Raw genomic sequence first — 18,324 nt, forward strand, 5'->3', positions numbered from 1 at the left:
AACGGATTCCCCGTCCAGAACTGACACAGGTAGTACAAACTCAGACTGTGTCAGCTTCCTCAAGAATTCTGGGTGCCCTAACTTTATGGGCTTCATGAAGTTGGCGGCCCAAAAGGACGCTAGTATTGATCCACTAAACATCTTATTCATAGAATCAGATAAAAGAGAATCAACGCTCAGGCAGTATGATTCAGCAGTGAAGATGTTGGCCAATTTTTTCTAAAAAATTCAGATGCTCAAAATATGACTACAAATCTGGCAATTTCGTTCTTTAGAACTATTGAAAAAGGCCTAGCCGCTAGTACCATTACTACGATCAAATCGGCCTTAAGGAAGATTTTTCAGCTTGGCTTTAATATTAACTTGTCAGATTCACACTTCTCCTCGATTCCAAGAGCATGTGCCCGTCCGAGACCAATAGACCGCCCCCATACGGTCTCCTGGTTGTTGAATGATGTACTTAAATTAGTCTCAGACACTGATAATGAGTCATGCTCATATATAACCCTTCTCGGGAAGACCTTATTCTTAATGGCCCTGGCTTCAGGTGCCAGAATATCTGAACTCTCGGCTCTCTCTAGAAATCCAGATATGTTGAATTCCTCCCGTTGGGTGAAGTATTACTATCCCCAGATCGGGAATTCTTGGCTAAGAATGAGGACCCACAAAACAGATGGGCTCCATGGAAAATTATTCCTCTGACACAAGACGCATCATTGTGTCCGGTCATTACCCTTAAATCCTATCTGGCCAGGACTTCCGAAAAATCTTCAGGCCCCCTTTCTATAGAGAGAAAGGTGGTACGATTTCTCTTAAAGGTTAGTCAACAAATACTCTACTTTATTAAACAGGCCAACCCGGATTCAATCCCACACGTCCATGACATCCGAGCAGTGGCTACCTCCATTAACTAATTTTACAATATGAATTTCGAAGACCTGAAGAAATATACGGGTTGGAAATCTCCAGCAGTATTTAAACGCCACTATCTCAAGAAGAGGCCCTTAAATTCTCAACAGTGGCTGCAGGGAGCATAGTCTCCCCTGAATGACCGAGTCTTACCAACTCCTTCCCTTAGCCCTTTTGGTTAGCCCTTTTTACCTTAAATACTCGCTCCTTCATACCTGCCTCACTCGTATTCCCTGCCAACCCTCTCTCTTCCGGGCCAGGCTGGTTTGTTTGCCATCCCGCCACTGGAACTTGTACATAGCATTGAGACCATATTGGTATCACTGACCTGTCTGTACACATTTTTTTGTATATTGCTTCAGATACCATTCTATTATATTGCTTTATTATTACTAGTTTTAAGCTCTAGTTTAAGTCCTAGTTTTAATTAGTAAGTAAGTTTTCCGCCTTATTACGGCACATTAAATTTATTCTTTAAGTGAACCTTAGGCTTCATTATCCCTTTTATATACTTGTTTGGTATCTGTTAAGCTTGGATGGGAATTCTATGATACTTTTTCACCGGCAGACACTGGTCAAACCCAAAAAAAGGGATTTTGACAAAGGAAAAATCTATTTCTGGGGGAAGACCTGTGTCGCCCGGTGAACCCATCCCTTCTTTCCCCACCCTTAGCCAGTCCAAGCTTGGGTGTCTATTCCAGGAATGAAGATGGCGGGCGGGTGGCAGTAGTAGTAGCGAGAGCGAGCGGAAGGTAGGGGGAGTAACCTTTGTAACGGCTCTCGCCGTGGGAGGGATTTTGAAAGGAATCCTCTAATTGGCAAGAAGACCTGTTGGTAGTGGCTTCCACTCCCCCTAGTGCTATACCGACGCCCTTGGGGTGATCGAGCTGAGGGTAGTAACTTCAGCATACCATGCTAGCTTTTTTCTCTGGTATATTTAGGATCTATTTATACTTAGAAAAGTGAGCTACAGGAACTTTTCACCGGGCGACACAGGTCTTCCCCCATAAATAGATTTTCCTTTGTCAAAATCCCTTTTTTGTACAGTTTGTACATACTATATAGTACAGTCAAACCCCCCCCCCCCTCTTGCAGATTTCTCTAGGGACCTTATATATATGTACAGTTGGCCACTGTATTTGCAGGGGATGCATACCAGATTCCTCTTGAATAGTTAAAACCTGCAAATACTTAGAACTCCCTCTAAAAATGCTTATATCTGCCTATTTTGAGAGTTCAAATACCAAATGTATACCTTAAATAACATCTTACTTCATATATACCTTAAATTACTACCCTATTACTGTATTATCTTTGAGATTATATTATTATAAATATAATTTCAAAGTCATTTAAAAAATTTTACCATTACAGATATATACATACAGCCAATAACACAGAGAGAGAGAGAGAGAGAGAGAGAGAGACATAACTCCTTATAACTCCGACTCCTTCACCTCCACCAAAATGTATATCAAACTGTCATTTACTCCTTCATCCTCCTTTCTCGAAGTGGATAAAAAGACTAGGAATTGCTATTTCTTTTATTGATCTTAATATTTGAAAATTAGTTATTAAGTAAATCATTTATTTATCATACTACAAAACAAATACATAAGTAAAGTAAGAGAGAGAGAGAAAAAAATTTTATTGTTATTGGTTATTCTCATTAAACTTTATATTATTTGAAAATAGTACTGTAAATTATTATTTTATCATAAAATACAGTAGTATGTACCCTTAAGATATATATGTACATTCACTTGTAACACTTCCAGCCAAAACAGAGGGAGAGAGTTACCACTATGACATATGCATCTTGTGGGGCAAAGGATAGAGAGGAGAGAGAGAGAGAGAGAGAGACGATGGCGAGAGGAGAGAGAGAGAGGAGAGAGAGACGATTCGAGAAGAGAGAGGAAGAGAGAGTAGAGAGAGAGAGAGAGAGAGAGAGAGAGAGTTATCCTTATTTAAAAGAGTAAGATAGAAAAATTATTGTCTTTATAATAATTATTATTGTTATTTGAAAATATTAAGAAAGATGTTGGGTAGAATGGATTTTCTTTCAATCTTACATTATTTTAATCTATGAACTATAATCTTACTAACTTACTATAGTATTTTCTATAGTGAATTGATATCATTGCTGTTTACATTATTACGTATTTGAAAATTACTACATCATTTAATCATACAAAATACATACATCTCTGTAAGAGAGAGAGAGAGAATTATTATTTTTAAATTATATATGATATCATTTAATCTTATTAAACTTATTAATACAGTATTAATCAATATTAATATTTGAAAATCAGTAAACAAATTTTGTATCACAAAACTGTACTTAGTCATGAAAATAACATCAAAATACAGGCGGCCCGCGGTCAATGGCACAATCGCTCAACAGCGAATCGGTTTTACGGCTGTCGTCAAACATATTCATTAAAAAAATAAGGCATTTTAAGGTATTTTTACGGCACAATTTTCGGTCAACAGTGCAGCTAGCGCCGTTATGTCTAATGAGTACATACATCTGTAGAAATACCATTCAGCCCATAAAGGTTATGCAAATGATATTAAAAAATTGTATTGTGAACTATTACATAGGTATTAGAGTAAAATATATGCAACACTGTTCTATGCCGAAAATTTCGAGTTAAATGAGTGCAAATTTAGCTATGGATGTGTCAATTTATAAATGTTCATGCTTTTATGTTTAAAATGTGTATTAAAATGTATTATGTATAGGTATTTTTTATTTCTGCACATAAATATGATACAAAGGCAGCTTTTGAAACTGCCCTTCACGTTATCAAATATGATGTTCTTTCATGTTCATTCTTGAAAGCCGGCTTCTGCCGCTCTTCCGAAAATATAGTTAAAAAAAGTGCAAATTTAGCCATCGATGTGTCGATTTTATAAATTGTCATGCTTTTATGTTTAAAATGTGTATGCAAATGTATTACGCATAGGGTATTTCTAATTCTGCGCAAAACTATGATACTAAGGCAGCTTTTGAAATTGCCCTTCATGTTATGAAATACAATGTTTTTTCATATTCATTCTTGTAAGCAGCTGCTGCCGCTCTTCCAAAAATATCAAGTTAAAAAGAGTGCAAATTTAGCAATCGATTTTTCGATTTTATAAATGTTCATGCTCTTGTTTAAAATGTGTATGAAAATATATCACATATAGGGTATTTTTATTTTTGTACATATGATATAAATTAAGGCAGCTTTTGTAACTATCCTCCACGTTGTCAGAGGATGTTTTTTCATGTTCGTTCTTGTCCACCACTGTTCCAAAAAGTGTATGGTGTTATTTCATTAATTAACCATCTTTTCCATAAATCCTTTAAAAAGTTATTCATTACTTCACTGTATCCAATAATATTGTATGTATTCTCATATTATTGTATTATAAAATACTACGGCAAATCTAAGCTAGTACTCTGCGGAGCAGCCAATGGTTTGGTTTCAAATCAGCTGATGGCGAACACGAGTTTGTTTCGCCGTAATTAACGCAATTCTGAGCGAATTTTCTTGCTTCAAGTTGGCATAAACGAATATCTAGATACTTGACTTATATGAGACAATGTTATTTTTCCCTAAACAACATGTTTTTAGGTGGAAATATATGAATTGAATATGTCTCGTTGTGATTGTGAATTTTTTTTTTTTTCGTTAACAGATTACGTTGGCGGCATGTTTATTGCGTGAAAAAATTATGTGATTCCGTTCGCAGTTTTCCTTTATATCGTCGTAATATGAACTTTACGTTATTTATCTTATTGGCGTGTGAAACCAACAGTAAAATGTGTTCTTTCAAGCACAGTAGTTTTGATTAAAATTATTTTATCTCAATTTTATCTACGGCTGTGTTTGAGGGCATACGTTTACTGGAACCTTATCCTTGTTGCCAATGCACGATAATAGTCATTAGCAGCTTGAAGAGTTTTCTCAGCTTCAGTTATAACAAGGTTTAAATTTAACAGTATATATTTCCTGAATGATCTTTGATCTATATTGATCTTTGATCTATAGCGAATAAAGTTATTACATTAAGATATCTCAGTTCTATTCTACATAACGTCATTTATAACAACTACGGTAATAGTGTACTATAGTACGACGATTGAAATACAAACCAAACGGATGTTATCGAATTCGGTTGTACTTTGAAAAAAAGTCATTTCACGTTCAGTTGTTCATGGCTGTACACGTTTATGCAATGAGTATAATGTTGAAACCATACTTTCATCATTCTCTTTTGCTGTTTTTGAACTTATGTAACTAAAAGATGGGATAAAGTTAGGCTATTGTAATTTGCTCTCTCATAAAATCGGATTATCGTAAGATGAATTATCATAACTTGAACACTACAGCTACCTGTACATGTATAAAACCTTATTATATCTTTACATACTCTAGACACCCAAAGGATTAAAGCTAGGCCTTTTTCACTTTACAGTATTAATAATACTATAATGTACTATACAGTAAATTCTTTATATCTATACTGCATAAATATAATTTTACTTATTGTGCCATCAGGGGTTTAAGGCTCCGTTTGACTGGTCTAGGGCGCTGTTAACGCGTCTAGAATTCCAAAAGAAGGTGTGCGGCAGCCGTAGACTTTAAAATTGCTTAGCGTCAAAAATCACTTAGCATCGGCGGCCAGGAACGGGAACCCCTGCCGTTAACCGAGGGCCGCCTGTACACTATGTAACTAGTGAATATTTGTCAACGGAAAAACCAGTGAATAAGCGATTGCCCAAGAAAAATGTGTGAATTGGCGAGTCCGCAAATCTCAAGAATGCAAATACAGAAGGTTGACTGTATACAGTGGTACCTTGACATACGAAAGGCTCAACTTACAAAAAACTCGAGATATGAAAGCAAATACGAAGATTTTTTTCGCTCTACATACGAAAATATTTCAAGTTACGAAAGGTTGTTGCTGTAAAGTCCCGAGATTCGCCCGGACCACCGAGAACAATTTTAAAACTCGCGCGCCGCCAACTGTGTAAACTCGCCACCATCCTCCTGCTCTCCCATTGGTTCCTGATGCTAGTCACCCCATAAGATCCTGCTCTCCTATTGGTCAGCATCTACCCCTTGTGCTCCATGTATTCTATTGGTAAAAGGATGCTGTAAATTGAAAAACTTATTCATGCAATACATTTAATCAAAAAAAAAACATTAGAATAGAAATGAATGGTTATTACTGTTTGGTAGTTTCAGTAGTTGAAGAGAGATAATGAAAATTTATGGCTTACTGTGTGCTAGGAAAAAGTGATTGCTTAGCGATCGTTCGGTACTCGTAAGTGCTGGATGTAAACAGAAGTTTGGAAGCTTTTTTTTTTTCTTAGATTGTTTATTATAGTTAATGATTACTTAATAATTATTTGAAATGAGTACATGCAATACATTTAATAAAAAAATTGTGAATTAGATATCATAAAATATAAAATAAATCAGACTGCTATCATCGAAGCCAACAAATATGTATTTTCTAGAATTCTTCTTCTGTTCTAATATTACGTATATGTTTCATTATAGCTGTCAGTAACTCGGTACCTCCATTAGGTAAAGATAGAATAAAGAATAGAAATGAATGGTTATTATACTGTGTGGTAGTTTCATTAGTTGAAGAGAGATACTAATGGGTTATTTTTTTGTTTGTTTGTGTATTATAGTTAATGATTAATTAATAATTATTTGAAATGAGTACATACTGATTATTTATACATTTTATTGGCATATTCTAAGCTTTAGCTTCTTAGGTTTAGATGTCAGAATCATAGACTAGGCTACAGTAGCAACTGCTAACATAGGCTAGGCTTATTGCTAAGGGACATATGCTAAAGTACTAACATATGCAGTAAAAATGGGGTTGAACATTACATGCAGTTGAATATTACTCAAGTATGTATATTATTTTGCCTTTTTGGAGTCATATTTCTTCCGTCGGATCAGCGTCGTAACCCTAGAACATGTGTTGTAGGCCTGGAAATATAATTTACTGAGCTGTTTTTGTAGGGCTTGGAAAGGATTAGGCATTTTACATGTAAAATGCGGTTCAAGATACGAAAAACTCATGATACGAAGGTCGCCTCGGAACGGATTAATTTCGTATCTCGAGGTACCACTGTACCCATTATTCACGGGAAATTCGCGTATTCGTGGTATTTTCTATGAGAACTATCCACAAATGACTGAATTTTCATATCAATTTCATGATTAAATGCACTTTTTGTGATAAAACTATTAAAAAAACCAGGTATAAGCATATTTAGTGGATTTTTCTTGAGTTCGAACTAACAAAATATGCAGTTTTAAGTGCTTTTATAGTTGTTCTAAGTATTCACAGAATCTAGCTATTCATGGGGGGAGAGGTGTCTGTACATTATTAAAATCTGAGATGGATCATTGCTAACATCACTCAGAAAATTCATAGCATAAGAAACATACTCACATGAATTTGTTCTGCCAATTCTCTGCCAGGAACAATAATTAAACCTAAGGGAGAGTTCATAGGAAAGTCTCTGGTAAGTTTTTTATAATTTGCAATTTGCTGCAGCAATGGGGCAAGAAAAGCAACCGTTTTTCCATTCCCTGTCTCAGCTGTAATTAAAGTATTCTTACCCTCCATGATATGGGGAATAGCTAAAGCCTGGAATAAAAATAACAATTATAGTACATATTCTAATAAGTTTCTGATAAAATAATGATGGAAAAACACTTCCAGCTTAAATAATAATAATAAATGTAACAAAATTTTACTTGGAGATTTATATGGCACTATGTATGCATGTAAAGTGTATTTAACATGATTATTCTCCAATATCGAACTTGGTTCTTCATCTATACCACATCATGTCACCATACCTTAGTAAAAAGTACGCCAGTAAAATAAGTTAACAAATCATATTACGTACCTGAATACTAGTTGGCATTTTAAATCCTAATTGTGCGATTTGTGTCAACAAATCTCTACCAAGACCTAGAGAATCAAAGTCATTTGGTTCATCATCCACTTGTTCAAAAGCTGGATTCTGAAACATACAGATGAAATAAATTTCAAAAACAATAATGAATCATGACAACTGGAGTATAAATAACGCTATAGTCGATTCACTTAAGGTGGATTCTTGTGCCTTCGAGATGTTTGTTTGGCGGCCTCTGATTGGTTGGTACCGGGAGGTAGGCTCTCGCTCATTGTGTCATATGTACGTTTGTAGCTTAGAAAACTAGCAGTATGTTTATATTTCTTCATTATCTCACGTTTTGCAAAAGATAGGAAAGTTTTGGTCATAGCAAATGATTCAGTATTAATCGTACAACTAAATAATCTTTTCCTGAAATCAATACGTTAAAACACAAAGGAATGACATTGAGTAAAAGTGAAGAGGAAACATTTCATTCTTTATACCTGTTTTTATTTATCATCGGATTTTGAATAACTCATGCGATCAAGATAAAATAAAACTTGTATTTTCATACAATAAAATCACCCTGAATATGCTGGTGCTTTCAGATTTTAGGTGTGTGTAATATTTGAAGAGAAAATGAAGAATATGTCTTAAAATGTTGCATCCGTACTTGACTCAGCCTGAAAGAAGTCAGTCTTTCTTAATTCTTTGTTGTTTATTACTTCACTGAGATTATTATTTCATATCACCCAAATAAGTCTCCGATATCTCTTTCGTTTGAAAATATATTCATGTAATAAAATTAGAAACAATATATTCATGTAATAAAATTAGAAACAATAACATTCTGATACAACCTAGTTGAAGAGTGCAAAGTTTGTCTACAGAGTTCAATTTCTTTGCTGGACTGAATTCCCTGCGGCCCACCTAGAACTGAGCTAACGATACCAGATACATCCATCTGATTATTATTATTTTTTTTTTATCATATATGTCCAGACATACTACAGTGGGCCCCCCGTATTCACGTTCTCCGGATTCGCGGACTCACACATTCACGGATTTCTCTCGGGAACGTTTCCCTGCATTATTCGTGGAAAATTCGTGCATTCGCGGTATTTTTCTATGAGAAATATCCACAAAAATTCCTGGTTTTTTAAATAAATTTCATCATAAAATGCACTTTTTGTGATAAAACTATTAAAAAACCAAGTGTGAACATTTTTAGTGGTTTTTCTTGAGTTTTAACTAACAAAATAGGCTGCTTTTAGCGTTTTTATAGGGGTTCCAAACATTTGCGGGTTCTAACTATTCATGTGGGGGTCTGGTACGCATCCCCCGCGAATACGGGGGGACCACTGTATATGATACTGGATTGAAAATGTTCGACAGTCATAATGGGAATTCTGTGTATTTAATTTCAGAAAATGTAATGATATAATATGGTAAATAATTTCAAAATTGCAACCTTCTTATATCGCTAATTGTAAACTCATATCTCTCACTGAGACGACAAACACAACGATGTCTTGCAGATCACATCACATTCTCTCGGCAATATCGTCAAACTTGAATAATTTACGGATGCAACATAATAAGACATAAGCTTCATTTTCTCTTTACATATCACACACATCTAAAATCTGAAAGCACCAGCATATTCAGGGTGAATTTGTTGTATGAAAATATAAGTTTTATTTTATCTTGATCGCTTTAATGATGCAAAATCCGATGATAAATAAAAACATCTATAAAAATTAAATGCTTCTCTCTTCACTTTTACTTGTTGTAATTCCTTTGTGCTTTCTTATTGAATTCAGGAAAAGATGACTTAGTTGTACAATTAATACCGAATCTTATGGTATGACCAAACCTTTCCTATCTTGTGCAAAACATGAAGTAAATTAAGAAGTATAAACATATTGCTAGTTTTCTGAGCCAGAGACAAATATAATGAGACACTGAGCAAGTGCCCTACCTCCTGGTATCAGCCAATCAGAGGCTGCCAAACGAACTTCTCGTAGGCACAAGAATCCACCTTGAATGAATCAACTATTGTATACCATATTCAACCTTGAGTATGTATCAATGTAGCATATACAAATTACCAAAATACAGTTTTATATAAGTAACATACCAAGTAGTAATTACTTAGCTAATGGCTATGCTTGCACAGCATCCTAAATTTAAAAATTTGGGAACAAGTGACTGTGGCAAAGCAGGGGTGACAAGCCCCGGCCCCCACGACAGGAGCTAGCAAGCGACAGAAGCCATCAGCGTCATTCTTGGTGTGCAACTTGCTCCTGAATTAATGTTCACCGGTTTTGCTGAAGTCAGTGACATATACTCTTTGGTTTTCAACTGTTACCTTCTGTTTGGTTTGATTTGCAACTTTAGCTCCTTTCTCCTTAACTTTATTAGTCAGTATGTCGGATTCTGTCACTTCCAGCCTTCGTTACAATAATAAGTGTAGGGGGACAAGTTTCTACAAGAGAGCTTAGTTGCTCTGAGTGTAAGGACTGGTACGAAAGTAGGTGGAAGCTTCTTGAGTCACATCTGAATAAGTTGGAGAAAGTAGGGCCTCCATTAGTAGAGATTCTTCACCTAGGCCTAAGGCAAACTCTGGTCTTGCTCTTCTCTCAACTCCTAGTAATAACCTTTCTCCCATCCTCAGTCCTCCCCCTCGTCCCCCTCCCACTCCCATGCTTCATTCCCATGCGTCTGAACCTGATGCCATTGCTAGTCTCGCATCTAGGATTAATTCAAAATTTGATCAGATTTAATCTAGTTGTAAGTTCTGTGTTGGAGTTAGGGGCGTCCCTTCAAGTCCTCATGGACAAGTTTGAGTGTTTGTGGTAAAGTGAACAGTGATAAAGTGTCCAGTGAAGTGTAAGTGGAGGAAGCGGTTTCCTGTTCCATCAGTTCTCTTAAAGGAAGATCACTGTCCTGCTCCCCTGCACCAGGGAGAAGACATACCGGAGGTTCCAAGGGCAACTGATGGGGTTTGCCCACTTGTTGCTGCCTCCCTGTCGATCCTGTTGTTAAATCCCAGGATTCAACCATCTGCCATTGGAAAGGCATGTCAGTGGATGTGCGCCACTTATCCTCCAGTTCAGATTCGGAGTCTGATCACAGGCATCTTAGATGTTACCTTATCTCTTTCAGGCCATTGAAAAGGCATATGTTAGGTTCAGCTTCTGAGTCTCCCATACCGATCAACCGGCATAAGGACACTTCTGACATTGCTCTTCCTTCAAGCAGCTACGGGGTAGATTCCTGTTTTTGCACCTGTGTAGTTGCTTTCTCACCCATGGGATTCACTTGTCCCTTGTTCTCCCAAGGACTTTAAGCGCCAGAAGCTACGTGCTAGTAATGTGTCGCCTGAGCACCTGCCTTGTCACAAGGTTCCCACATCGAGAGAGAGAGAGAGAGAGAGAGAGAGAGAGAGAGAGAGAGAGAGAGAGAGAGAGAGAGAGAGAGAGAGAGAGAGAGAGCCTTACCTACTTCAGCTATTAGTATACTGTATTAAACTCCTTTGAGGGATTTGAAACTGCTTGTTTTTACTTCTCTTCCTAGCCATAGCAAGCTGTGCTATGGATGTTATGCTTATTTGTCCTATCTAGTTGTGACTGTGAAGTGTTATCTTCCCTAGTTAATGAACTTACACCAGGAATTTCCAGCCTTCCAGATCTTTTGGATGGATCTGCATACCCTGTCCTGGCCACAAAACTAATTTTACACAACATTACCTCCATGGCTGCTAAATATGTCAGATATTATTCGGCCGAAATATTTGCAGAGAAGGTGTCTGGGTCAAAAGGGGAAGGTTCCACTTTCTCCTTAGGAGTCCTGGGTCTGGCTCCCTTGGAGGTTGATGCCTCAGGGTCGGAGGGGAAGGGCTGAGCCCTCTCCTTAGAAGACGTAGATCTCGACCCTTTAGATTAAGAAGTCAGCTTAGCCTTGTCAGCTCCGGGATGGTGAGCCGGAGACTTACGGGCAAGGCTGGTACCTGACTTCTTTGACAGAGACTTCTGCAGCGTTTTAAAGTCTTGCTTGCCTTTGACTTTAGGGATCGCCAGGGCGGACTTCGGTCTGACCGACTGAATCCCCCCGGTGAATCCCTGGAAAGAGGTTGAAGTAGAAGGGGAAAAAGCTCTAGATGGGCACAAGGAAAGCCCTTGAGCCCCTAGAGTACCTGCCTCACTCACATTCATACCTGTGCCCATGCCTTCCACCATCATGGGCTCAAGGTCCAGGTCTAGGGCAGCTACTTCCTTGGCGACCTCCTGCGTCTCCGCCTCCTCTGAGGGCTGGGAAACTTCCTCCTGAATGGAAGCAATCAGGGGAGCCGCCGCTTCGGGGTCCACGTAGGAGGTACTCTTCCCGCCGGGGAAGATGAGGGTGGCCAACTCCTTGAAGAGGATGTAGGGTTGGCCCTTGGTAACATTGCGGCCAAACCCACCAACCCAGGCCTTCAGGGTGGCAAGAGCAGTCTCTCGGATCGCTTGGGCGCCCTGAAAGAGAGGGTTAGTATTAATACTTAAGATTACTTAGATTAAACTATGACTTAACTTGATGGACATATCAAAGACTATATCTGTCATTGGTACTCATTGCATTACTGTGTAGACTTTGAAACGCCACCCACCTCAGAGGAGACCTGGTCTACGAACTCGTAGCATATCAGGCAACTCTCATGGTGTCACACCAGGGACTCGTTGAAGCGGATCGCGCAGGTGGCGTGGGTCCGGCAGACCTCGTGCCCACAGGGGTCTTGCAGCACGGCGTTACAGCCTGACTCCATCCAATGGGTGACCTGTAAGTGAAATGACACATGAGTATCATCACTAACATTCCGGACTAAGTCCGTGATTGTGATATGTCATAACACCGGAGTGTTCCGGTGTTAAAAGGTAACAAAGTTCAGTCTCTACCTGCTCTTTGACCGTGTATTGTGGTGAGTCGTCTGACAGGATTGGTAGAACAGCTTGAAACAGTGTGTCTCCGGCGATGCTGGAGAACAGTGTAGTCACTGAATCAGAAAGACCACCTAATCCATACGCCGGAGCGAGGAGCAGGAGGGGACCAACACAAAAACGGCGGAGTTTGATAACGCAGCCGTCGATAAACTTAAGATTAGGATAAGTTGGTGGATATCCCTAGAGGGGTAGCGGGGACTACGCCAAACTTAAACTAATGATAATGGATGTTATATATGTAAAACCATGCATGCAAAAAGCGTACTCTTGTATGAAGGCCGGGGCCTCCTTAGCATATCACCAACCTAAAGCGGACCTGGCTGCGCCGGGGTCCTGATCCGCCGGAGCGGGAGGGGATGGTGATTAGCGGTAGGAGAACGCGACCCGAGAGCCGAGGAGAGCCGAGCCCAACCGAGGCTCGGCCGAGCAGGGTCCCCCCCTACTCTACTGGGGAGAACGGCAGGGAGCCGACCCGCTCGCCGAGAGCCCTCCAGCTACCTCCCCTGTCCCCCTCGAGAGAGGGAAGGAAGGGAGGATGCTCGGATCGGCTGCCTGAGATAGCGTGAGCAAGCGTACCTCCCCCCAAGGTGGGGGGAGAGGGGCTGGAAGGACCAACGCGGGGTGGCTCATACGCGGTCGCCTGGAACTCTCTCGGCCGTGTGGTTAACCACGCGATGAGAAAGGCCAGGCGATCAGAGGAGGCCTATAGGTCAGCCAAAGCCGTCTCAATGAACATGAGAAATACAAAATAAACATCCTATCATAACAGGGGGGGGGGAAAGAAGAAAATTTTAGATGGTAGAGAAAGAGAAATGTCCTGGAGAAACTGGGTTGAGCCAACTGAGAAGGATGGACGAGCCTGGCGACTCCGAGCAGCTAGCCTATATGCCGTGACGAAAAAACGTGGGGCAGGCGGCCAGGGTGGCTTGAGGACAAGGGAGAAGAACCAGAGTCCTTCGAAAGGGTGTCTAACGAAGAAGTAACCTGACAACTAAAATAAACATGCATGCATGAAATTCTAAGCTGAAAGGAAACAACATAGGCTACGAGCTGAGTGTGAGCTTGGATAACATCCCCCGTGTGGATAAAGAATAAAACGTCAATAAATGCATCATCGCAATCATAAGAATGTACTGCTAAACAAGAATCAAGCCCAAACGGTATAGGGGACCGAATGGGGCACAAAACAAAGTAACACGCGGGAGCGAGCTGCGAATGGCGCCATGAGGACGGTGCCGCATGGGACGCCGTCCATAAAAACCTAAATAAATCGGTTAAACGTGCCCAGGGCAGTCCCTAAATGGTGTTAAACATTAATAGCAGTACTTAACTTGGATGCAGTAGAAGCTTGACGTTCCATGGCGAATAAAGAAGAATTCCAAAGAGAACACAACACAGAACAGAAAAACACGTGCGGTGTGGATCGTGCTATCGAAAGGAATGTCGTCAGAGGCACTAGCCTTAACGGTAGCGAGTAGTGGGCCTTAGATCGGCTCCTCTGTAGATGAGGGATATTGAAGAAGGATGAATCTAAATGCCAAAGGACCTCTGGTAGTGGTTTCACTCGCCCCAGAAACCATACCAACACCTTAAATAAGGTGAGCGAGCCAGAATACTCTGGCATTTCCATATTAGCTTTTTTTCTCTGGTATTATAGCAATATTTATACCTTAGAAATGTGTGCTAAAGGGACATTTCACTGGGCGACACAGGCCCTTGCCCAGAAATAGATTTTTCCTTCGTCAAAATCCCTTTTTACCCTCTTATTTGTGGAAGAAAAAATTGTCGAAGGATACCCCTACAAGTCTCACCCTCTATTTACCTTGATAACATGACAATTATAATACATATAAGATCCTGATCCTAACATGGCTGATGAGTTCTTAATGACTTGTCTCATTTTTAACCAGAGATGTTTTACAAGCTGTTTAATTTTTGACCAGAGATCTTTTACAACCCTACTAAGTACAAGGCTCCAGTCTGCCTCCTAATCTCAAATTAGGACTATAACGATCTGATTTCTTGACCTTGTTCACTCTACACCTTGGTTTAAATGCTCTTATTTACAATTTGAAGGACTCATCAACTAAATAATCAGTACATATGAACAGATGGGGATGAGCTCAATAAACATGGTTAAAATTATTTTTTTAATATAATTCCATCAGCTCACACAATACAAAGTGATCATCTCCTGACCATACACTTTTTGGAGTACAATAGCCTATATCAATGGGCAAGACTTACATATCACTATATGTACTATCCTGAGCGATACCTGGCTTAGTGAAAGTTTTTGTTGTATGTTTTGGAATCTGCTGACTGCAGGATTTGGCACAAATTCCTGATGGGTTTGTATTAAATAATAATTGTATTGTAAAAGTTTTTTTTTAAACTTTGTATTTTTAGAAATAAATGTAGTATTCAATCCTTGCAGCCTCTATTTTCATAGTGTGGTCGCTGTCTTGTGGTCTTTAGAGCTCTATGATCAGATTAATGTCAAAGAATTCTCTTTTAGCTAATCTTCTGGCATGGTATTGTGTCACAATGATAAACATTATAACACGTGATAGAGTATAAAAATGGACCCAGGATGAGAGGGTACCTTCTTTTATCCTCAGCGAATGCTGAACCTAGTACACCTACATCAAAAAAACCCACAAGAAGAAGTGGCTTTGCAGTTATGCGCCGTCATATTGTTTACATATGACAAAAGTGTTCTGAAACCAGCACTCCGTAATTAAATATTCTCACTGCCTTGATTCCATTACCAAGGATTGTGGAAACATCTATGTTGAAAGCGAAGTGCATAATTTTAAGTTCCAGTTAAAAGTTTTTAGTTTAGACTGTGGAACAAAGATTTAATTGCTCGTGGAAAGCCGTAAACAGATTTTTTCGCAAGCATATATCAGCACTTCTCGCTATTTCTGATTATTATTTGTAAAAGCACAAATTATTTTGAAGCATTTATCATTCTATTTAGAAGTTTTATCTATAGAAATGTTCCACAATTATTATTATTAATAATACGTATAGGTAATCCTTTCAGATAATAATATCTAGAATAGCCTCACTAGACATTAGCCTCCAATCTACATTGATTCAGTGAGGATAAGTTAGCTAGAACGTAGTAGATATGACTGTCTGTAGCCTATAACCTAGGATTATATATCCTTTAGGGTGAACAAAAATAACCTGGATTAGGTAGTAACCTGTAGTACTGGTAATCTTCTTAGGAACGAAGATATAGTAATTCAGTTGTATTCCACATAGGAAAATGAAAAAAGGTATATCTCAGAAAATGCCCAACAGTTTCATCCTCCAATGGACCTCTCTTGGAGCGTTTATTAAGGAAAGTAGTAACCTGTATTCAGATACGATTTAAAGACATATTCAGTCAATCTATGGACCTAGGCAGTAGCTCAACCCTTTGACGCCGATTGGACGTATTAAACATTGATATAAATTGTCTGTTGGGTGCCGATTGGACGTATGGTATGTCAATATAAAAACGTTTAATTAAAAATTCGCGGAAAAATAGTTATAGGCCTACTAGGCGAAAACTTTTGAATCACGCACCTTGGGGGATGGTGGGAGCTCACGGATCAAGGCGTTGTTTTGTTGGCAATTGTTACCCAGGCGCGCAAGCGCGAATTTCTTTCTTCTCGCTCTAAAAAAGCATCAGCGACACATCTCAGAAATTATTTTGTCACTTTGACATAATTTTTGCACCATTTTATATTAGCCGTTACATGCAGTATTGTCCGTTACATGGAGTATTGTATATGAAAATGTGCGCAATTTCATGTAGAATACAACAAAAAACAACTCACGGTCGTAACTTTTATCAGTTTTGAAATATTTTCATATAAATAACGATAAGTGCCAAAATTTCAACCTTCGGTCAACTTTGACTCAACCGAAATGGTCGAAAAATGCAATTGTAAGCTAAAACTCTTATATTCTAGTAATAGTCAATCATTTACCTTTATTTTGCAACAAATTGGAAGTCTCTAGCACAATATTTCGATTTATGGTGAATTTATGAAAAAAACTTTTTCCTTACGTCCGCGCGGTAACTCTTCCGAAAAGATCTGACATTTTTTCGTCCGATTGTCGTAATGTTTGCACCATTTCAAATTAGCCGTTACATAAAGTTTTATATCGGGAAATGTGCACAATTTCATTTAGAATACAACTAAAAACAACTCATGGTTGTAGCTTTTATCAGTTTTGAAATATTTTCATATAAATAACGTAAGTGCCAAAATATCAACCTTCGGTCAACTTTGACTTGACCGAAATGGTCAAAAAACGCAATTTTAAGCTAAAACTCTTACATTCTAGTAATATTTAATCATTTACCTTTATTTTGCAACAAATTGGAAGTCTCTAGCACAATATTTTGATTTATGGTGAATTTATGAAAAAAAAAAAATTTCCTTATGTCCGCGCGGTAACTCTTCCGAAAAAAATCAGAAATTTTTTCGTCCGATTGTTGTAATGTTTGCATCCTTTTAAATTAGCCATTACATAAAGTTTTATGTATGAAAATGTGCACAATTTCATGTAGAATACAACAATAAACAACCCAAGGTTGTAGCTTTTATCGATTTTGAAATATTTTCATATAAATAACGATAAGTGTCAAAATTTCAACCTTCGGTCAAATTTGACTTGACCGAAATTGTAAAAAAACGCAATTGTAAGCTAAAACTATTACATTCTAGTAATATTCAATCATTTACCTTTCTTTTTCAACAAATTGGAAGTCTCTAACACAATATTTCGATTTATGGTGAATTTATTAAATAAACTTTTCCTTACGTCCGTGTGGCAACTCTTCCGAAAAAATAATAAATTTTTTCGTCCGATTGTCGTAATGTTTGCACCATTTTAAATTAACCGTTGCATAAAGTTTAATATATGAAAATGTGCGCAATTTCATGTAGAATACAACAATAAACAACCCATGGTTGTAGTTTTTATCAGTTTTGAAATATTTTCATATAAATAACGATAAATAGAAAAAATTCGTCCTTCGGTCAACTTTAACGAGACCAAAATGGTCGAAAGCTGCAATTGTAATTGTAAGCTACAACACTTAAAGTCTAGTAATATTCAATCAATAACCTTCATTTTGCAACAAACGGGAAGTCTCTAGCACAATATTTCGATTTATGGTGAATTTTTGAAAACAGCTTTTTTTCTTATGTCCACACGTTACGAATTCATGCATAATTTTGTGATAATATTTTCTCTGTGTTGCCTTGATCGTTTTACAATGTGTTATACAGTTGACCCCCCGTATTCGCGTTCTCCAGATTCGCGGACTCACACATTCGCGGATTTCTCTCGGGAAAGTTTACCCGCATTATTCGCAGAAAATTCGCGCATTCGCTGTATTTTTCTATGATAAATATCCACAAATTCCTGGGCTTTTTTTTTATGAATGTCATCATAAAATGCACTTTTTGTGATAAAACTATTAAAAAAACCAAG

At 38.2% G+C, this 18,324-nt stretch overlaps 1 protein-coding gene across 5 annotated transcripts in view; it reads right to left on the bottom strand.

Annotated features, from left to right (window-relative positions):
• Positions 1–7,347: 7,347 nt before the first annotated feature.
• LOC135219726 (probable ATP-dependent RNA helicase DDX28) overlaps positions 7,348–18,324 on the bottom strand; it is a 158,879-nt gene continuing 147,902 nt past the window's right edge. For all 5 annotated transcript variants that reach the window (XM_064256731.1, XM_064256730.1, XM_064256732.1 and 2 more), the window contains exons 5-6: positions 7,850–7,966; positions 7,348–7,584 (exon numbers count right to left, since the gene is read on the bottom strand). In XM_064256731.1, the coding sequence (XP_064112801.1) occupies positions 7,363–7,584; positions 7,850–7,966 (339 nt within the window). In that variant the 3' untranslated portion in view covers positions 7,348–7,362. The remainder of the gene's footprint in view (positions 7,585–7,849; positions 7,967–18,324) is intronic.

The sequence above is a fragment of the Macrobrachium nipponense genome, chromosome 1, assembly GCF_015104395.2.
Source record: "Macrobrachium nipponense isolate FS-2020 chromosome 1, ASM1510439v2, whole genome shotgun sequence".
In the NCBI taxonomy this organism is placed as follows: domain Eukaryota; kingdom Metazoa; phylum Arthropoda; class Malacostraca; order Decapoda; family Palaemonidae; genus Macrobrachium; species Macrobrachium nipponense.